Source organism: Schistocerca piceifrons, chromosome 1 (assembly GCF_021461385.2).
Source record: "Schistocerca piceifrons isolate TAMUIC-IGC-003096 chromosome 1, iqSchPice1.1, whole genome shotgun sequence".
NCBI lineage: Eukaryota > Metazoa > Arthropoda > Insecta > Orthoptera > Acrididae > Schistocerca > Schistocerca piceifrons.
The window spans coordinates 996,606,975-996,630,326 of record NC_060138.1 but is presented as its reverse complement, the minus strand read 5'-3'; the positions used below and the strand labels follow the sequence as shown (position 1 = coordinate 996,630,326).

The 23,352-nt window shown below is 39.2% G+C and overlaps 1 protein-coding gene across 1 annotated transcript in view; it reads right to left on the bottom strand.

The window, feature by feature from the left end:
• The window catches only part of LOC124784535 (protein krasavietz), a 49,127-nt gene that overhangs the window by 14,040 nt on the left and 11,735 nt on the right, over positions 1 to 23,352 (bottom strand). Inside the window, exons 6-8 of the mRNA XM_047254111.1 lie at positions 10,336 to 10,457; positions 9,276 to 9,378; positions 907 to 1,047 (exon numbers count right to left, since the gene is read on the bottom strand). Coding sequence (XP_047110067.1) covers positions 907 to 1,047; positions 9,276 to 9,378; positions 10,336 to 10,457 — 366 coding nt within the window. The remainder of the gene's footprint in view (positions 1 to 906; positions 1,048 to 9,275; positions 9,379 to 10,335; positions 10,458 to 23,352) is intronic.

Sequence of the window (23,352 nt, the reverse complement as noted above, 5' to 3'; positions counted from 1 at the left end):
TAATATTGTATCCATAATTTGTATTGTTTAGCATGTTGGATAGTGGGTTCAGCGCAAGGCAGAACCAGAATTATTATTATTATTATTATTATTATTATTATTATTATTATTAGGTACGGAGGTCTAACAGTGTTCACTTGGCCTCATGAGGTCAAATGAGAAGCTGCTTGAAACAAGAAGCAGTGTCAACGTCAGGAATTATCTACTGGCATAACAGCTAGAGGGATTGGCAACATGCTGATCACGTGTCCCACATCACAGATCGTCCCTTTTACTGCCTTGTAGACAGCAGTTAGTTCAATCCACAAGAAGTATTCACATTTCACATACAAACACCACCTCCTTTCTGTTAGTGTCACAATGGCACCAATGATTAGTAACTTTTCACACAGAGGGGAGGGGAGAACTGCACGGCTCGTCTGATCGAAAAATTCTTTACTTGTATTAAGACACTTTTACACATGAGCATGCATCCCATCCAAGTGCCATTGTGTATTTTTGAATGTATTCATGCAAGAGGAGGGGGCTGAAGGATGTTCAAGCATTGTTGGTAAACACATGAATACCAACTGGAATGTCGACAGACAGGTGGCTATCTACGAATGTTTCTTTCTGAAACCATGTTTATAGGACGACCATTTTTACTAGTTCGCAACATGAACAATGTTACTGAACAGTTTGATTAGTGAGACTACTATACACACCAATAAACAAAAACAAAATGACAGCTCAAGTATAATTTTATCTACTGTTCTCACTTGCTATGAATTTGCCATCTGCATCCCAATGGGAAACAATTTACACAACAACAAACAAGAAATTATCTTCTAATAATAATTAATATTAATGTAATATCATAAAAGGGATCAACTCATGACATTCAATCAGGAAGAAAACATTACTCACCAATGTAATTGTTTCATGCTCGGGTATTCCACTTTTTGCTGCCATTTCCTTTATATCTGCAATAATTTCTTTGATGGGTCGATATTCTGAAAGTTGTTCCTCCAGTTGTTGCTGCAGGTCACGTTTTGCCTCTTGACTTGCCTTCAAGGTATATTTGGAACAAATTCATTAGCTTCTTAAGCCCTTGTCTCATTTAATTATTCTACTGGATAAAACATCAACTGCTCTTACAGTTTTTAAGGAGAAAAAAATGTCGCATAGAAATGCAATATTTGAGACACGCATACCAAGAAACATTGTTAACTGAATGCAACATGTGGACACACACAGTGCAAATTGCACTTCTGTTTTACTTACAGAGCTATAATATAAGCTGCCAGACTCCAAATGATTTCATGTTAAAATTAACTATCTTCTTTTAGTGTGGAAAATAATGCTTCAAGTTTTCCTGTTACTATACCCTTTGTGGCAGACCCTTTTTTTTTTGCATTTCGACTTACTGTTAAGACTGCAGAGTAAGCTTCCAGTATTGACAATGGTCATACATGCTCCAAAACTGAATTAAATTGCTTGGAACAGTTAAGGCAGACAGACACATGTATAGCTATGTCCCTCACCTTGGAAACTGTGTGTATTTAGAGAAGGGAGGATTTAGGAAACTCCAAAAGATGAAAATACTGCAACTGATACCAGCCAGGGTTGGTAATCACAAAACAGCAAAGTATCACTAAGATATTCTGTCCTGTTTATTCTTCCCATAATTTTCTTTCGCTTTTCCCCCCTTCCTCACCTTTTCACACATTGTTTCACCATGTGTTTCTCACTAATGTCAGCTTTGAGATATTGATCACAATTTGCTCGGAAATGGAAGTGTGTGACATAATTCAAAATCTTTTACTGTTATAAATTATCTGTCCTGTTTTCCACTGCGCTTATCTTCCAATCTTGGGTTCTGACTGACTAATCCTCTTCTTTTTTAGTTGATTTCTGTATGTTTCAATACCTATGATTTTCTTAGTCTCCTTTATCTCATACCAAGATGAGCTGATCTCTCATTCTGTTCCTGTATTCATGCTTGAACGTTTTCCATTAGAAGCGGAGCTATGTAAATCTTAGAGAGAAAGTAATCTCGTATTCCACTAGTATTTTCTACATTTCTACTTCCACATCACATTGTATTTTTAAGACAATTTTTTCCCAATTCAATTACCTCCAGTTAAAATGCATAATAAGCTTTATTAGGAATTTTTATTATCTAGTTTAACAACAACTGTCTCACACAAACATGTTTAACTTTTATAGGAGAGAGAATCTAGCAGACACAAATGGAAAATGGCACAGACAAAGCAGCAAGAGAGAATAATAAGGGAGTTTGATTGGAATAAGGACTAATGTTTTGTGGGAGAAATTAATCTAGAAATATTCAAAAGCACCATGTACAGCAAGTGGGAGGGGGGCGCGCTCTTCTACAGAGCACATTTGCTCTTGTAACATATAATAAGTCCTCTGAATTATACTCATAGTGCACAAATTACTGTGCTGTTTGTGGAAAATGTTCTGACACGTGATGTGATGTCTACCATTGTCAATAAAGAGTTAGTCCCTGTATTGAGTCCCAAAACACATGATTTTGATCAGCCCCAATATTTGGGGGAAAAAAAAAAACACCAACAACAACTTATTTTGCTCGAAATGAATAGCCCATGTACCGTATTTACTCAATAAGATGTGATTCTCCTAAATTTGTCACCTCAAAAATACAGGGTTATTTTTAATTCAGGTATAGTGTCAGATCAATATTTTTACGTTGTTTAATAACTTAATATAGGATTCAATCTTACTTTTACAGAGGAAACTTTGGCAATTGATGTCACATGCAGATTTATTTTGAAAAATATGGAAAAGTTAGATGAGAAACAGTGACACCAGCTTGGCTGAGAATTAGGACAAACGTGGTGAGTGGATGGTGGGCGAGCAGCAAATTTCATTTTGGCGGCGACCATGAGTATGTAAATCACGTACTTTGGTTTTTTGGGACATCTAGCATGGTTAAACTGCAGTTTGTGTTAATCCATTTGCGGTCAGAATAAAATTCATGTTAAAACTGGATAAATACTCAACAACAGAATACATTTCTGCAGGAGATAGAAGAAGTATAGGTATGAGCCAATGGCGTAATTGTTTCATGACGCGCTGTTATTAATGACTGCTGTGAGGTATGACAATTCTGTGCAGCCAATGCGAAAGCAGAGTGCAAAGGACATGTCTGGACAATACAGTCTCAAACTCCCATGTCAATATAGATGTGAAATCTGCTACATATTTGGGAGGAGGAAGCTATGTGCTCAGGCTCCATTGTAATCACAACATATATGGAGGAATCAGTCATATTTGTGACAACGATGATTATTAATTCCACTGCTGTTTGGTATACAGGGTGATCCATTGATAGTGACCAGGCCAAATATCTCATGAAATAAGCATCAAACGAAAAAGCTACAAAGAACAAAACTCGTCTAGCTTGAATGGGGAAACCAAATGGCACTATGGTTGGCCCACTAGATGGCGCTGCCATAGGCCAAACGGATATCAACTCAATTTTTTCTTAAACTAGGAACCCCCATTTTTTATTACATATTCATGTAGTACGTAGGGAAATATGAAAGTTTTAGTTGGACCACTTTCTTCGCTTTGTGACAGATGGCGCTGTAATAGTCACAAACAAGTATGTGGTATCACTGAACATTCTGCCAGTGCAGACGGTATTTGCTTCATGATACATTACCTGTGTTAAAATGAACCATTTACCAAATGCGGAAAATGGTCAATATCGTGTTGATGTATGGCTATTGTGATCAAAATGCCCAAAGGGCATGTGCTATGTACGCTGCTCGGTATCCTGGACAATGTCATCCAAGTGTCCGGACCGTTCGCCGGATAGTTACGTTATTGAAGGAAACAGGAAGTGTTCAGCCACACGTGAAATGTCAACCACGACCTGCAACAAATGATGATTCCCAAGTAGGTGTTTTCGCTGCTGTCGCGGCTAATCCACTCATCAGTAGCAGACAAATTGCGCGAGAATCGGGAATCTCAAAAACGTCGGTGTTTAGGGAATTCTACATCAACATCGATTACACCTGTACCACATATCTATGCACCAGGAATTGCATGGCGACGACTTTGAACGTCGTGTACAGTTCTGCCACTGGGCACAAGATAAATTATGGGACGATGACAGATTTTTTTGCACACTTTCTATTTAGCGACGAAGCGTCATTCATCAACAGCAGTAACGTAGACCGGCATAATATGCACTATTGGGCAACGGTAAATCCATGATGGCTGCGACAAGTGGAACATCAGCGACGTTGACGAGTTAATGTATGGTGCGGCATTATGGGAGGAAGGATAATTGGCCCCCATTTTATCGGTAGCAATCTAAATGGTGCAATGTATGGTGATTTCCTACGTAATGTTCTACCGATGTTACTACAAGATGTTTCACTGCATGACAAATGGCGTTGTACTTCCAACATGATGGATGTCCGGCACATAGCTCGCGTGCGGTTGAAGCGGTTTTGAATTGCATGTTTCATGACAGGTGGATTGGTTGTCTAAGGACCATACATACCATGGCCCGCACGTTCACCGGATCTGACGTCCCCGGATTTCTTTCTGTGGGGAAAGTTGAAGGATATTTGCTATCGTGATCCACCAACACCACCTGACAACATGCGTCAGCGCGTTGTCAATGCTCGTGTGAACATTACGGAAGGCGAACTACTCACTGTTGAGAGAAATGTCGTTACACATACTGCCAAATGCACAGAGGTTGACGAACATCATTTTGAGCTTTTATTGCATTAATGTGGTATTTACAGGTAATGTCGCAGTAACAGCATGCGTTCTCAGAAATGATAAGTTCACAAAGGTGCATGTTTCACATTGGAACAACTGAAATAAAATGTTCAAACGTACCTACGTTTTGCATTTTAATTTAAAAAAACCTACCTGTTACCAACTGTTCGTCTAAAATTGTGAGCCATATGTTTTGTGACTATTACAGCAACATCTATCACAAAGCGAAAAAAGTGGTCCAACTAAAACATTCATATTTCTTTACACACTATACGAATATGTAATAAAAAACGAGGGTTCCTATTTTAAAAAACACAGTCGATATCCGTTTGACCTATGGCAGCGCCATCTAGCGGGCCAACCATAGCGCCATCTGGTTTCCCCCTTCAAGCTAGACAAGTTTCGTTCTTTGTAGTTTTTTCGTTTGACGCTTATTTCATAAGATATTTGGCCCGGCCACGATCAACTTTAATTTGCCGATGAGCTTCCTAGTTCTGAAGTCAATAGGCATCTGGATACTTCGGGTAGTAGTCATCTGTTGTGGCTACAGCCAACCTTAACTTGTTAACAATGTTGTATGAGATACTATTGTCGACTGCTGTGTTATTGTGTTGTATTTTATTCTATTTCATACCGTTTCCTTTCCTGGTGGTAAGTGTACGTAATTGTTGCAGTTATGATTTTCATTAAACATTTCAATACACATATCAAGTTCCATTTTGATTATGAACAACATTTAAGTGACCTTTACTTCCATGAGCGACTTTTGCTTTCATGGATGCATAAGCCATATTGCAGGAAGTATGTTAGGTGGGGCTTGTTACACTGCCTCACTTACACTTAATACACTGTAGAAATATATTGCTTCTTTTCTTGCTGCTCACTGGTTAAGCGAAACTATCAACCCAGATAATGATACCAACTATGAAGATAACAGATGACTGACTTAAAAATAAAAAAAAGAAAGCGAAGAAAAAAATTAATATAAATCACTTTTTTTGTTTATTTCATTTCTCTTTGTGTTATCAAATTATATGATACTCTCAATTATTTGGGGTAATTTGAGTGGGGAACATGCACAAATAATTGGTATTTTGACATGTATTCTTTGTTTGAAAGTTTATCCAAATTCTGTGCACAGGTACTGTAGGTCTGTTTATTTCTTAAAGTAGTCTGTGATGTTGGTCTGTTCTGAGAGGAAATAACATTTTTTCACATGTCACGTCAATATGTCTTGCAGTAATAATTTTACTGTACTGAAATCTTCTGTGGTCCATATAATTTACGAGAGGGGTTTGAAAAGTTCTCGGAATCACTACGAGAGGTCAGCAAGATTCGAGCAGTGATTAAGTACTTCATAAAGAAATGTATGAAAGCAAAGGGTTTTCATACTGATTTCCAGGATACTATAGGGGACTCTGCTCCTTTATATTCAACTGTTGCCAAGAGGACAAATGAATTTAAATTTGGTTGGGAGAGCTTAGATGATCTGCACAGTGGTCGGCCAAGATGTGTCACTACTCCAGAAATAATTGCGAAAGTGCACAAAATGGTCATGGAGGACCGCCGATTGAAAGTGCGTGAAATTGCTCATGCTTGCCAGATGTAATCTGAAAGGGTATATCACATTTTAACGTAAGAATTACAAACAAAAAAAATTATCTGCAAGATAGATGCTGCAAATCTTGACCATGGGTCAAAGACATGTGCCATCACCATGGCAAAATTACACGATCTAAGGTATGAATTGTTGCCACACCCACCTTATTCACCTGATATGGCTCTGTCAGACTTCCACCTCTTCCCAAAACTAAAAATTTTTCTTGGTGGACGAGAATTCATTTCAAACGAAGAACTGATAGCCGGAGTTGACAACTATTTTGCAGGCCTGGAGGAAACTCATTTTCGAGATGGAATCAAGGCACTAGAACATGGTTGGACCGAGTGCATTAATCTACAAGTAGACTACATTGAAAAATAAAAGTTTCAGTGACGCAAGTACTTTTTTCTATTCCATTCTGAGTACTTTTCAAACCACCCTCTTAGAATAGTATCAACACATTGAAATGCAATATGGTGACTGACATGGTCAATGTCTTCACATTCACTGTCTTTCTGTTTTGCTGTGAAGCAGCAGTCAAAATTTCAGCATCACTCATGTGCTGGAAGCTGGGTTCACATGCATCTATCTTCAGCTAATCATTCAAGTTTTCTTCATCAACATCATCAAAACCATTGTCAACAGAGCAATTATTTGCGCAGTTATTTCTTCACCACTGAAACCTTGCAAATCACTTTGTCCTACATCTGGAAGAATTTTCCTCCACAGTCTAACTACTGTATATGGCTTGACTTCCTGCCAGGCATCAGAAATCTCGTGTATGGCATCTAGAATTGGTAACTTCTTAAAGAATGCCACAAAATCACCCTCGTCAACTAGCATTCTCAGTAAACCAACCCGATAATGCCATTTTACCAATGCAATTATGTCGTGGTCCATTGGCTGTATAATGGCAGTCTAATTTTTGTTTTAATTTCAACAAGTTTCTTTTGTTTCTCCATTATCTCATTTACAAATTTCTTTTAACTTGCTCTGGCAACTCTTATATGCTGATGAACATCAGAAAGCAGAGTGTGTTTTTTGTTTATAGAGAACAGGCTGGCTTTAGCAATGGAAACGGTACTCTGTTGTCAGACGGTAGTCATTTAAATGATGGAAATGGCACTTATTGTCATGTGGTGAGTTGTTTATTGAGTTTTGCTCAATAAATAAATTCTACTTTTTTTTATTTTTTATGCACAAATAATACACAAACAAATAATCAGTAGTATACCATACAGACAACTAATAAATGGCATGAATTTAGGAAAGGTATAAAGTTAACTTCTTTAGGCACATATCTTGTAACAATAAAATAGTTTGTAATTTTGATTAGACAGAATATGTTGAAAACAAAATTTTCTGCAAAACTCTTAAAAAGAGAGGGAGTTCATCTCTAATATGATACTAAAGAGTTACTGAAGTAAATTTCTTAGAATTTCTATTGCTGTCTTTTACATTTTAAAATATCAACACAACAATGCAATTATGATCTGTAGCTGTTCAATACCATTAATATGGGTTACGAGCACAGACATATCATGCAATTGTAGGAGCTTATTTGTGTGTGTCAAAGAGCCCCAACAAAGACATAAAAGTGTGTACTGCAATCTGACAAAATATGTACACTATGTTGAAATTTGTGTGGCAGCAAGACGAATGAAACCAAATCTCTGCATCAGTCCAGTCACAATCTTTTCAAGGAAGGAAAATTTAAAACCATATAGAGTATAGTGGCAGATAAGACAAATATGCACACCATATTAAAGCAAGTTTGTCCTTGCCACAATGTCAATGATAATGTGATGTACTTTAAATTCACAATCCTTCACACATTGTCTCTAAAGCAAAATGCAAAGGCATAATCCGTGAACACAATAACATCACCAATATTGCCACCTATTCTGGTAAAATAATGTATGTTGAGTAGTGGGCCTACTATTTCTGTTAGACACACACCTGAGATTACAGATCTTCTGATGACTGCCTGTCCAGTGCTGCATGTGGAAAAGATATTCAAGCTGTTATGAATTTCACTGCCTAGTTAACAACATGTTTTACTTACTTGATTTAAGTATTGCATTGGACCATACACTTTCCAGGAAACTGAGAAAATAAAAGTTAGCTGTTTGTCTCAATAATAAATTTATCCTTTAGTAGCAAAGCAAATTTCCATGTTTTTAAAATTCAAGGTGACAATTCAATTTGCTGCACAGAAGTTTTACCATTTCTGTGTTCCGAACTTTTAGACCTGTTGTGGTTTTACGAGATCTGGTCAGAGTTATTTCTCTTACAATTAGACAGTATTTAACAGTAGACCAGAGTCCAATTTAAGTTTCCTTATTCCTTGAACCTTGTTCCGGGCATCAGTTTCATTGCTCTTTCAAGGCTGACACACTTCGTATATAACAGAATTCTGCACGATATTTCCAACTAAAAATAGTTCAAATGGCTCCGAGCACTATGGGACTTAACATCTGAGGTCATCAGTCCCCTAGAACTTAGAACTACTTAAACCTAACTAACCTAAGGACATCACACACATCCATGCCCGAGGCAGGATTCGAACCTGCGACTGTAGCGGTTGCCCGGTTCCAGACTGAAGTGCCTAGAACCGCTCGGCCAATATTTCCAACTAACAAATGTATCACATAAACTTGAAATTTGTTGCTAAAAATCAAGCACTTGTTAATACATTCAAAGTTTCTTCTGTGATGAACATGATTTTAAAGTACATACCTAACTGATCAAATACTACACATTACTAAACAAATAGAACTAATTATGAAGCTAGAATCTACAGTGAGTCCAACGACCCCCCCCCCCCCCCAGGCATACACGCACACAGTGACAACTGAATACATATTTTAATGAGGTACTATTACAGAAGCCACATGAGTGGACTTACCTGAGCTTTATGCAGTTTGACTATGTCAACAAGGCCCTTTTCCTCAAACACTGCTCTGAAGTTTTCTTCTGTACGCTTGTTCTGTGGTACAAATTCCATCAACCTAAAAAAATACAACTCTTAATGTAAATAGGTTTTTGTAGCTCTAAAATCTGTGAAACTATCTATTGTTCAACTATCTTAAAAATAATTTTTACTCTTTAAAGAAAGCTACAGTTCATTTAAAAGAAATTAACTTAGGGGAAAAAATTTTGAAAACAGGGGTACTATTACAATTAGCAAATGAATTAATTTATACCAATTAGACAATGTTGCTGGTCAGCAATTTTTTTAAAATACTGCTGTTGTTTGGAAGGAAATTCTTGTGATACATTGATGGCAATTTTTAAAATCTGACATATAATCAGCAAATTATGCATTTCCACATTCAACTGTTTGTGTATGGAACAACATTTACCATGTCCGAAGCTGTCATTTATAATATTCCCAATTTTTGATTGATACAAATCCCATCAGACATCCAAGGAAGAACAATCATCATTACTGATGTGAAAAACAAAAGGATATCATCATATGAGAAACTTTGCAAATGACCATTATGTGGAAGTGCAAATTTTTAGTCACTACTGGCTAGAATTATCAAATAAGTATCTGTTGCTTCACAAAGAGGCAGAATGGTTTTCCAGTAATTACCTTCAGGAGCCAAAATTCCAGTACTGCATATGCACCAATTTAAAGTAGAAAAAACCACTGCTCATTCCTTTCTCTGGGAGGAGTGTGTGTGTGTGTGTGTGTGTGTGTGTGTGTGTGTGTTTTTCCCATAATATTTCATAGAATTCAATGTCAGTCACCATGAAATAATTATAAATATGAGTGAATTTCAGCTTCTGCAAGACTATTCACTAAACTATTTCCTGGCTGGTTGGTACCTTTATCAATTTTAGAAGTGTAAACAATTTGCAAGACAACACCCCTAGCAATATGAATTGCACAACGGAATCTCTAAAACCAATAACCACTAATTTGAAATATAACACTAAGAATTCATGTCTAAACTAACCTGCTTTCAATTCCACCCTTCTTCAGAGCAGCCATTAGGCTACTGAGGCCTTTTTCTTGTTTCCATGTCACAAATACTTCCAACAAGAAATCCAGTGCCAGGTTGTCCTTTATAAGATGTTCCTATGGGGAAAAATATTAGCTTTACTTACACACATATTGCAAATTTAAAGAGAAACATGTGTACACAAATTTATGAACACCTAACTTTTCTAAAGGAACCATTAATAATATTCAATAATCAGAACAACAAACAGCAACAATGAACCTAAAAAAATTTATGTTATTTCATAGTGAACTTTATCCAGATGAACTATTTTATCAGAGATCGTTAGTGTCTAGTCCCTAGCAAATTAGACAGAACTGAAATTGAGGGTAGCAAAAGCTGAAATGCCTAACTCAGTTTTCAAAAGTGTTCCTTTACAAAAGAAAACTCAGGAGAATTGCCCAAGTCTAACCCTCATACCACTGCAAAGATGAGTGAATTAAGTATTAGTATCAGTGGTGTTTAGAAACTGCTGAAATTGTTAAAATTAAACATAATTTATCCCACATCCCTTGATATTAAAATAAAATTTTAAAAAGTGCCCAGTTGACCACCTCAGTGCCAACCAGCACGGATTTTGAAAACATCAACCATGTGAAACACAACTCACTTTTCTCACACGACATACTGAAAGCCTTGGAATCAAGGCAGGCAGGTAGATGCCATATTTCTTTGTTTCCAAAAAGCAATTGGTTCCGTACCACACCCATGCTTACTGTCGAAAGTACGATCATGAAAGTGAAATTCATAACTGGATTGCAGACTTTTAGGTAGGGAGGATTCAACATGTTACCTTCGATTGAGAGTCATTGTTAGACATATAAGTAACTTCAAGTGTGCCCTATGGAAGTGTGTTGAGACCCTTGCTGTTTATGTTGTATATTAATGGCCTTGCAGACAATATTAACAGTAACCCCAGACTTTTAGCAGATGATGCAGTAATCTATAATAAAGTACTGTCTAAAAGAAGATGCACAAATGTTCAGTTGGATCTTGATGGGATTTCCAAGTGGTGCAAAGATTGGTGACTTTATTTAAATGTTTAAAAATGTAAAACTGTGCCCTTCACGAAAAAAAAAAAAAAAAAAAAAAAAAAAAAAAAAAAAAAAAAAAAAAAAACATAATATCCTATGACTAGTATGAATGTGAGTTACAATTGGCATCTGCCAATTCGTACAAATACCGGATGTAACACTTTGTAGGGGCATGAAATTGTGTAATCACAGACTCAGTTGTGGGTGAAACAGGCAGTAGTTTCAGTTTATGGGTAGAAAACAAGGGAAGGGAAATCAGTCTACAAAGGAAATTGCTTTAAAATCACTTGTGTGACCGGCTCTAAAATACTGCTCCAGTGTGTGGGACCTGTACCAAATAGGACTAACAGGGGATATTGCACATATACAGAGAAGGGCAGCACAAACGTTTCCATGTTTGTTTCATCCACGCGCGAGTGTGACAGAGTTGCCGAAGAAACTAAACTGGCGGTCTCTTGAAGATAGACATGAACCATAATGAGAAAGTCTACTAATAAAGTTTCTATAACTAGTTTTAAATGATGACCCTATGAACATAAGGGGTTGTATTGTGTGTCACTCATGTAAGGTCTGTGAGGATAAGGTAGGAATAACTGCACTACACACAGAGGCATTCAAACAAAACATTCTTTCCGCACTACACATGTGAATGGAACACGAAGAAACTCTAATAACTAATACAATGGGGTGTACCCTCTTCCATGCATTCCATGGTAGTTTGCAGAGTACAGATATAGATGCAGATATAAGGGGGCAAGGATGTGTTGGTGGCATAAGGTATCTTAAGCTTCATGCAGATTGAAATACTGCAACAAAGTACTGATACACGGTAAAAGCTGATTGGATAGCAGACTCCATGTGGACTGAACTATCTGCAGTAGAGTGGCATCTGTGAAAACCAATGTGGGTCAAAGCAAAAGGTTCTGGGCTTCAAGCATCCAATGCAGCCTTTGACAACATATATTCAATGAACTTGCAGAGGACATTGGTTAAAATGATAGGACGATAGCTGTCCATATGAAGAAGTGGATCACCCAATTACAAAACTGGAAGGATGAGACACTCACCACTGGGAATGGAATTCTCACTCACTCCAGAGAGTATCAGAAAAGGCAAGTATATGATGCTGCCTAGCCACCAATAGGTATTGAAGCCTTTGGTTGTGCACCTGCTCCAGTCCATGAGCTGTGTCCGGGCAGAGAGTGAGGGAACTGGTGATAAAGGGAATCACTCCAGATGGTGTTTGATAAGGCAGAATGCAGGCACACAGTGGACAGACACCAAGGCCTGGGCAGAACGCTCAGCGATAGGACAATACCTTTCAGGGAAATTATAAGGACACTCGTAGGAGGAGGGCAGCCTAAAATCTGCTTGATCTTTGCCCGAACTGTGGAGAGGGAGTATGTGGATCTATGGCAGGGATGTATTGTTCCCAACAAATATATTTCTGACATTTAATCAGATAAAGGGCACTGGACACGAAGCTGTTGAAAGGCTAGATGGTTGAGATGGATGTCGTTTATAGTGTTGGAGGGAAAGACGCAGGTCCTTAAGGAGATTTGTGAAATTCACTGAAATTTGACATTTTCTGTTTTCTACTCCATAATGTACTTTGGACTTTCTTGAAAATTTTGGTATGTAACACATCAAAATCAGAAAATTGTGAGACCTTCAAATAATGTTTTGAAAGTTGACGTGTGGCGGTCAAATTTAGTGGCTACGCATATACTGCCACAGGCTAGAAGGCTGTAAATTACTTTGTTTTGTGCCTACTGCTATGTATCACAAATTGTCATTACGAATAAACAAATCAGTCCTTTGTTTCTGATACTGTCTGATGGCAAGACGACAAAATGTGCTGGAAGACTAACAGACAAAGTAATTGATGAATTACAGGAATATTATGGGAAGGCCAGTAGAGAAATCTAAGACACTTTAGAGAAGATGAAAAGAGCTGTATGGAGCACTTTCTTTCATCGAATATCAACCAATGAAAAACCATGTCATGCTTTGTGTTCACCTCCACCAAACACTTGGTATAAATATAGGCAGCCGAATTTTCTGACACCCTGCATGAATTTACACATAACCATTCTCTTCCTTTGGCAGTAATGGAGGCAATCAAACCTATTTACGGAGATTTGGCAAATCCTGAGCCACTACAGAAGTGTTTACATGGGAAGACCCAGAATGTGAATGAGTCCTTTCAATAATGTTGTGTGGTGCCGTGTGCCTAAAAATGTATTTGTTGGCCTTATGACTCTAAAGTTAGAAGTGTCTGATGCTCTAATAACTTTTAATGGTGGGAACTATGAAAGACTTAAGGTTCTGGTGAAGTTAGGGGAAAGATTTGGAGAGAACACAGCTAAAGGACTGCGGGAACTGAATGAGCTCCGTGTACATGAAGCAGAGTTAGCTACTCAGCAAATGACAAAAGAAGCAAGAAAGAAAAGGAGGAGGCAAGCATTGGGCTATTGTGATACTGAAGCAGACACAGACTATGGGCTAGGGCAAAGCTAGAGCATAAAATACACAGAGATGTAAGCCTGTATAAGAATTTGTAATTAACAAAATGTTAAATTTCAATATCTCAACTACATTTTTTGCAATAAATGGTCTGTTTTCTAAAAAAGTGCTGATGGTAGAGACTTGAAATTTTCACAGCATGCCAAGTGTAAGATTCAACACACATGGCACTAGAATAATTAAACATGCCCCACCATACAATTTTAGTAATAATTCTACTTCAATGTATCTAAAAAGGTGCAGTCAGTAATTATGGAAAACTGTAAGTTGGTGTCTTAAAGTTTCCAAAATAATGGGTCACAAAATTCAATAATTTAACAGTGATGGCATAGGACATACAATGTCCCCTTAATAGCTGTAGCAATTTTGGGGGTCCACTATGGGATGGTCTTGCGTCTGGGAGAACCTGAGGAAGACGGAATCGCTGAAGCAGCTGCCAAAAGCATGGTGCTTGTCAACCTCTGTATTGACTCATCAATGCCCCAGGTGGTGGAGCAGTTGAGATGAAAACCGAGGGAAAGGCATGTGAATCCACATTACTAAAAGCTGACCTGGAAGGGCATCCAGGCAAGTGATGCTGGAGGAAAGATACGTGATCGGAAAATGATCTGTTGCACAAATCGTCATGAACTCTCCACTGAACGTAGGGGTGGAATCTATGGTTACATATGGAAGGAGCAATGGCCAAGAAAGTGCCGTGTGCCTCACTAAAGTGAGTGGGAGCTCTGGCGTTGTGGAGGCAGCGATCTACCCCACCTGGGTAGGAGGTTCTTGAGGAAGCCCCATCCCCGGCGAGTGCTATTAACGATTTTTCTCTGACTGAGGGTGGTGATGATCATGATGATTGGTTTGTGGAGCACTCAACTGCATGGTCAGCAGCAATCGTACAAAGTTCCAATTTTTTCACAGTACTTTTTTTTATTTTTCCATTCCAATCTAGCCAGTCACGAATGATGAGGAAACACAAACACCCCAGTCTCCAGGCAGAGAAAATCCTCAAACTGGCCGGGAATCAAACCCTGGACCTGATGAGCCAGAGGTAGCAACGCTAGCCACTAGACCACAACCTGCGGACTGACTGAGGAGGAGGAGGAGCAGTTCTTCAAGTGGAAAGAACAGGAAATGACCGGGAGGGAGAAAGCTAAAGAGGACAAGAGAAAGGCAAAGAGGAAGGAGGTGGAAAGGTTGAAATGGAAGCAAAGTTTGGTATTATAGATACTGGTGGGGGGGTGTTTGAATCTGTCAGGTCTCATAGGACAGTTTCGAACTCCTGATTCTTCCTTTCCTTTTCATAGATCAGGAAATCCAGTGAATAAGAAGAACGTGGACCAGAACAGCTCATTTACTTGGAGATGGCAGCCACATTCACAAATAGTGTTTGCCTCACATCACAGAGAAATGTGACCAAAATGGAGACACTGGAAACAAAACGTGACAGGTTGGTTATAGTGCTTCACATCACACAATGGTAAACCACAACCTTGACTTTTTCTGAGGGGTGTGTTTGTACCAAAACGATTGTCTTTAGGACCTCACAGGACTTGCCAGACGAAATGAACGCTGCGGCATGCCAGATTAGTCGCCAGTTCATCGTCAGATTGAAGGAGGCGATCTCTACAGAACATAAGGCCCTGGATCATACTTAAGGACCACAGAGGCCAACAACGGAAAAACTTTTTGTTGAAAGTACCTTACTCTTATGTTTTTTAGGGTGAGAAATCCAAATATGATTCTTAAAAAACTGTATCACCCACCATTTCTTCACATTTTACAGTTAAATTTATTAAATTAAGCAATTTTTTAAAGAATTTAACAGCTTTTATATAGTTAAAATAATTTAAAAAGGAGGTGTGAAAAACATTTGCTGGCAAAAAAGGTCAATTCTATTTTTGTGTTAACAGATGGTGTTTTGTTTACTGTCAACCTAACCTCACCTTTCCGTTTCCTGTACATGTGCTCAGTGCAATGCTTAATCGTGGTTGTAAGAACTCTGCTGACAGATTTTGTTTGTTATATTTGTGGTGAATTTGTGATTAAAACACACCAAAGAAACATTACAGATTTGTGAAAAAGGTTTATCTATCATACTTTGGATGTAAACTTTGTGATCAAGATGAATCTTGGGTGCTGCATAAGGTATGTTATGTGTGTGTTGATCTGAGAAAGTGGTCCAAAAAAGGAGGAAAAAAGCCTTTAGATTTGCTGTGCTTATGATATGCAGGGATCCAAGAAATCATTCTGATGATTGCTACTTTTGCAGTGTTGATATTAGTCATAATTCAAAAAACAAGAAAGTAATTAGCTACCCCAACCTTCCATCCGCCAACCAGTCAGTAGGGCATGGTGTAGATTTGCCAGTTCCTGAACCACCAGATGATTTAAACCCTATTCCAACAGAAGTATTTTCTGATGTACAATCTGCTTTACATGGACCAGATGATGATAAATTCCATTGTAATACAGAAAGTCTACAGCCAAAAATGTTTACTCAGACAAGTTTAACGATTTGGTTATGGATCTGGGTGTAATGGAAGAAAAAGCTGAATTGCTTGGCTCTAGATTAAAAGAAAAGAATTTATTGGCAGTTGGCACCAGCATATACATGCACAGAAAGAGAGAGCAGCAATTTTCCAAGTTTTTTCAAAAAGAAGGTGATTTAGTGTACGGCTCAGGCATTCCCGGTCTGATGAATGAGTTTGGATTTCACCAAGACATTAAAGTGATGGAAAAATGATACCAAGGCCGCTGTACCTACAGATTGGAAAATTGCGCAGGTCGCACCAGTGTTTAAGAAGGGTAGTAGGAGTAATCCATCGAACTACAGACCTATATCATTGACGTCTGTTTGCAGTAGGGGTCTGGAGCATATACTGTATTCAAACATTATGAATCACCTCGAAGGGAACAATCTATTGATACGTAATCAGCATGGTTTCAGAAAACATAGTTCTTCTGCAATGCAGCTAGCTCTTTGTTCGCACGAAGTAATGGCCGCTATCGACAGGGGATCTCAAGTTGATTCCGTATTTCTAGATTTCCGGAAAGTTTTCGACACCGTTCCTCACAAGCGACTTCTAATCAAGCTGCGCGCCTATGGGGTATCGTCTCAGTTGTGCGACTGGATTCGCGATTTCCTGTCAGGAAGGTCGCAGTTCGTAGTAATAGACGGCAAATCATCGAGTAAAACTGAAGTGATATGAGGTGTTCCCCAGGGAAGCGTCCTGGGACCTCTGCTGTTCCTGATCTATATAAATGACCTGGGTGACAATCTGAGCAGTTCTCTTAGGTTGTTCGCAGATGATGCTGTAATTTACCGTCTAGTAAGGTCATCCGAAGACCAGTATCAGTTGCAAAGCGATTTAGAAAAGATTGCTGTATGGTGTGGCTGGTGGCAGTTGACGCAAAATAACGAAAAGTGTGAGGTGATCCACATGAGTTCCAAAAGAAATCCATTGGAATTCGATTATTCGATAAACAGTAAAATTCTCAAAGTTGTCAACTCCACTAAGTACCTGGGTGTTAAAATTACGAACAACTTCAGTTGGAAAGACCACATAGATAATATTGTGGGGAAGGCGAGCCAAAGGTTGCGTTTCATTGGCAAGACACTTAGAAGATGCAACAAGTCCATTAAAGAGAGAGCTTACACTACACTTTTTCGTCCTCTGTTAGAATATTGCTGTGTGGTGTGGGATCCTCACCAGGTGGGATTGACGGAGGACATCGAAAGGGTGCAATAAAGGGCAGCTCGTTTTGTATTATCACGTAATATGGGAGACAGTGTGGCAGATATGATACGCGAGTTGGGATGGAATTCATTAAAGCAAAGACGTTTTTTGTTGTGGCGAGATCTATTTACGAAATTTCAGTCACCAACTTTCTCTTCCGAATGTGAACATATTTTGTTGAGGCCAACCTACATAGGTAGGAATGATCATCAAAATAAAATAAGAGAAATCAGAGCTCGAACAGAAAGGTTTAGGTGTTCGTTTTTCCCGCGCACTGTTCGGGAGTGGAATGGTACAGAGATATTATGATTGTGGTTCGATGGACCCTCTGCCAAGCACTTAAATGTGAATTGCAGAGTAATCATGTAGATGTAGATGTAAAAACACCAACATGATGGGGGACTACTGTCGGTCACTTCATCAAGAAGTTCCGTAAGCGACTCATCGTAGAAAAAGCTACACAAGAAGCTTCGAAGAAAAAATAGAAAAATAAATAAATACAAAACAATTCCAGCTGGCAAGTGAAAGCTTTATTAACACGTATCATTGTTTTAAGTAGCTTACTGTAAATACAAACCATGCTTATGTTGTAATGAAGCATTGAATTAATTTCCCCGTTTGCTGCATAGCATAGGATTTTTATACTATATAATAAAAAAGCACATTGCTCAAAAACTATGGGTGATACAAAAAAACTAAGGCTAGATTTGGATTCAGCTCATAAAAATCTATAAAGATCAGGTTGAAAGTAAAAAAACGTTTTCATAAAAAAATTTTCGTTGGCCTGTGCTATTGACGAGTGCTGCGCACCATGATGTCTCCCAAGTGGTCGCAAGCACAATGGGAAGCTGATTGTCTGGCAGAAGAGTTTTTAACCAGTGTTTTAATCGGTAGGGAAAAACACTGCATCTTGCTAAGTGAATCTACAAAGAATAATGGTATGGTAGCAGTGAAATTCTCCCCATCTTTTCTGGAATACACCAAGTAACAGGGAAAGGATTTTGCACCAAGCCAGCAGGCCTGGCACTCCTCCCAAAGGGTGGCCGGGGAGAGAAGGCAAAGGAAGCAAAAGTAGGAGCAGAGAGGCAAGAAGTATGGAGCTTAGCATGCTTCATTTGCAAAGCGTGCACCCTAGTACAACCCACCCCAATCAGGGGCTCATCCCTTAAGTGCCACCAGGCTGCAACAAGGGCCACCTGGCATGGCAGTCACTGCTGGGAGTGCCCCCCAAAAAGACGAGCAACCACTCCTCGGCATATATGAGGCAATGACAGCTCAGGTACCAGAAGTGTGATTCATTTGTCTTCATGGGGCTCACCAAGATGGGTACGTAACAGCGTCATCACATGGACTGGCTACACATGCTTGTGACCTAGCGAGGAGGGGTTGGGGGGGGGGGGGGGGGGGGGAGGAACCGACCCCATGCCAGAGATGCTAGGGAGGGAGTTCTTCCCAATGGCTCACACTACGGAAATGATTTAGAAAGAGAGGTCAAACCTCACAAGGGACCAGAAAAAGCCAAAAAATGTAGAATTGAAAGACATGACAAGAGCAAAAGGAAACAGCCAGGTTGTCGAAGGAAAAAACAGTGGGAAAAATGGGAGAAAGTGGAGGGAGGGGGGACAGGAGAGGGAGCAGCTAAGATGGGAAGGAATTGATACAGGGAAGGGAGTGCAGCCCACGACAGAAGAAAGGCTGTGATAGCTTGGGGTCCTGTGTGTACCACACACGTATTAACAAAAAAAAGCTGTGGGTCCCTTGAAGCTAACTACCAAGGTATCTGCATCAAGAAGTACTACACCCCTTTTCAATGACACAGAAAGTAGCGGGACTAATATAAGCAATTAAATTCAAAGCGCACTTATATGTTACAGTATGTAGACTATAACAGAACAATGAAAATAATTGTGTGAAGTAGAAACTGTTTGAGTGGTGATGAGTGGGCCAATCAAACTCCTGTCCATAAGAGGCAGTGTGAATGTTTACAACAGTTACATCAAAGGTATCTTGACAGTTTAACGAACAACAGAGGCAAACAACATCAGTGTTCACTGTCATTATGGAGCTGTTCACGAAATATAACACTTCATTCTTTATAGTTGAAACCAACAATGCTCTCCGTTTTTAGGCATATATAGTGTGCATGCCTGATTTTTTCCACAACTTCATCAACAAGCTGCTGGCTAACCACTGACAAGTGAACACATGTAAGTGGTAGTTGTCACATCATGTGTTGTGGACAAACAGACAAAAACGTGGACCAACATTTTCAAACAAATTTTAAGCATGATGATTCTCAAGTTGAAGCAATCCACAAGATTCGTCAAGTGCGTGGGGACAACGCAATGGGTAGCACACAGACAAAGGAGTGGCAAAACCACTTAAAAGATGACCTCTCTTCAGTGAAGAGTGAAGCACATTCAGGTAGGCCCTCAACATCCACAAATGAGGTGGTCATTTGCTTATGTAATGACTGGTGATGCGGGACAGGCAAATCACAATAAGAGAACTTGCAGAGGAGGTTAAAATTAGAATTGGATCCATCCACTTCATTTTAATGGCACCTTTGGACCTCAGGAGGATCTCGGCAGAATTTGTGTCCAAGTTGCTAACAACTGAGCCAAAGCAACTTCGTTTGGACATCATGTAAGTAGGCTGTTTAGGTTTTTTTATTGGTAACGCCACCTCTGTATGAAAATCACTGGCTGTGCTGTGTGCAGTCTGTGGCTGCTTTGCATTGTTGTAATACTCGCCATTGTAGTGTTAGGCAGCTGGCTGTGAACAGCGCGTAGCGTTGCGCAGTTGGAGGTGAGCCGCCAGCAGTGGTGGATGTGGGGAGAGAGATGGCGGAGTTTTGAAAATTTGTCATGAACTGCTATATTTATATATGATGATATCAAGCTGGGAGTAGTGGCGCTCGCTGTATTGCAGTAGCTTGAGCAGCGAAGATTTTTGTGAGGTAAGTGATTTGTGAAAGGTATAGTTTAATGTTAGTCAGGGCCATTCTTTTGTAGGGAATTTTAAAAGTCAGATTGCGTTGCGCTAACAAAATATTGTGTGTCAGTTTAAGCACAGTTTTGTATAATTGTTCAAAGGGGACGTTACATATGTCGACCCTTAGCCTAGGATACCTCACTGGAATCTTCTGATTTTTTTTCTTGTAGTTTGTGTAATTAGTGTAGCTATTGTTTATTGCTAGCGCGTAATTGTAGAGAAAATCTCCTTTGTAGTTGCAGTCTTTCATTGTTGTACAGTAAAACAGTTGTGGCATGCATGTAGATTTGCACCAAGTATTTCGCAGCTGCAATTAACTAGATATTATTTTCAGTGCTATGTTAATGTGTTCTCTTATTTTTGATCTTCAAATTGTGTTTTTCTGTGCTATCGCGTGAAATATTGTGACAATAATGGCGTGTGAAAAACTTAACACTAGGCTCCAAAGTAAAATGAGAAATAATAGTGACGACGAGCGTAGCTTGCCAGCACCACTGTGTAATGAATTAACAGACGTTCAAAGTAGTAATTTGGTAACTGTGCATAGGGAAATGGAGCGGGCGTCAAATAATGGTATAGACAGTGAAACAGGTAGTGAACAGGGAAGCATTATCGATCGATCGCTCGGCAACAGCTCGCCTCAGGAATCCGAAATGACAGGACTCAATTTTGCAAATACTGTGCATTCAGGGTTTGCGTCCTCACCGTTTTTTCAAATGAGTCAAGACACATTTTCCGCTTGTCAAAATGTGAATGTTGCCGGTGCAAATTCACTGCCGAAAAGCACTGAGGAACATGTTTCAGACACCAGTGCATTGTTATTACAATTAATGCAACAAATGGGACAAAAGCTTGAAAAGTTAGACACAATGGAACAACACCAGAGACAAACACAGCAACAGTTAGACACAGTGGAACAAAATCTCAAAAAGTTAGACACAGTGGAACAAAATCTCAAAAAGTTAGACACAGTGGAACAAAATCTTAAAAAGTTAGACTCATTGGAACAAACTCTTGAACAAACACGTGAAGACTTAACTACTGAGTTACATAACATTGAATCGAAATGTCAAAAAGTCTGTAATGACGTAAAAACACAAATTTGTGAGCATTTTCAACCTATTTTTTCGCGGCATGAAAATGCATTACAGAATCACGAAGCAGCCATAAAAGAACTGCAAACCACTGTTCATGAAAATCATGAGACCTTGTGGGCTAAAATTGACTCAGTTGCATCTACCGATTCGGTTACGCAACTTGCAAAAACTCAGGAAAACTTAAAGGACACAGTAGATTCGATTTCAACACACTGAGGAAATGTGTTCACTATCGGAGAAAGTAGCCGAACTTTCGGATTAGGTCACTAACTTCCTTCACTGACACAGAAGAGTATGAACAAATTAGAAAATTCAAACAGAATCAAAATCAAATCAATACACAGTACAAAAGAGAAATCCGGGAAGTACAAGATCAGCTGACACAGGTAATACAAGAATTACGTATTTCAGAGGATACTCGCGCCCCAATACGGGAAGAGGGACACAGAAATACGGAACAGCCACAATATAATAACACAGGGCATTTCGGAAGTTATGAAAGAAATTGGCAATGTGCACCGAATTTTGAGATGGAACGGCCGACACGACCTAACAATGACCGATATGCGACTCGCCGACATGATGATTTTGACTATAAGCTATTCATTACTACACGTAAATTCAAAACATTTAAGAATTCTGGCAACGACATTCATCCACAAGCATGGCTCCATCAATTCTCGCATTGTTTTCCTCCCAACTGGTCGTTAGAACACAGATTAGAATTTGTGTGTGGCTACTTGGAGAATGAACCAGCTGTAAGAATGCGATCGGTAATTCACGATTGCCACAGTGAAGGAGAGTTTTACCATGCCTTCCTCTCAGCATATTGGTCTCAAGCCACACAAGACCGGGTAAAACATAGCATCTTAATGATGAAACGTTTCAAACAATCTGAATTTTCCAGTCTTATGAAATATTTTGAAGACATGTTGCATAAGAATCAATATCTTTCAAACCCATACAGCCCCTCAGAACTCATCCGCATTTGCTTACTCAAATTGCCTGAACATTTACGACATATTATTTTAGCAGGACGTTGCAAAGACGACATTGAAGCATTTCAGGGACTCCTACAAGAATTAGAAATTGACACAGACAGTCGCCGGATGCGAAAACAGGAATACAACAATTACAGGTCACATCCGTCGCAATTCCGCGATGAAAGAAATAATAACTGGGCGCGACAAGGCTATTCTCACAACGTAAATCGTGACCAAAACAGACACCACCCGTATGACAACCACTGACAGAGTAATAGTTACAGAGAAAGATCGCACTTCCGTAATTATGAATATGACAGAGATAACCATAGAAACAGACAATATGGAAACCAGAACAATTATTATCAAGGGAGACAAAATAACTTCAGACGCAACAGTTCAGCGCGCAGTTACGATTCCGGGAGAAATTCTCCACCACATGACCGACAAGAAAGAAACTACAGGAACTACCGACATAACGACAGACGATATGATCGTAACGACAGATCTGAATTGCATCAGAACTGGCGGGATTCGAACAGAGCAGGGCCTTCTCGTCAGAGTGAATTTGTAGAAGTTAGGTCTCCTAATCCCAATAACGACGCGCGCC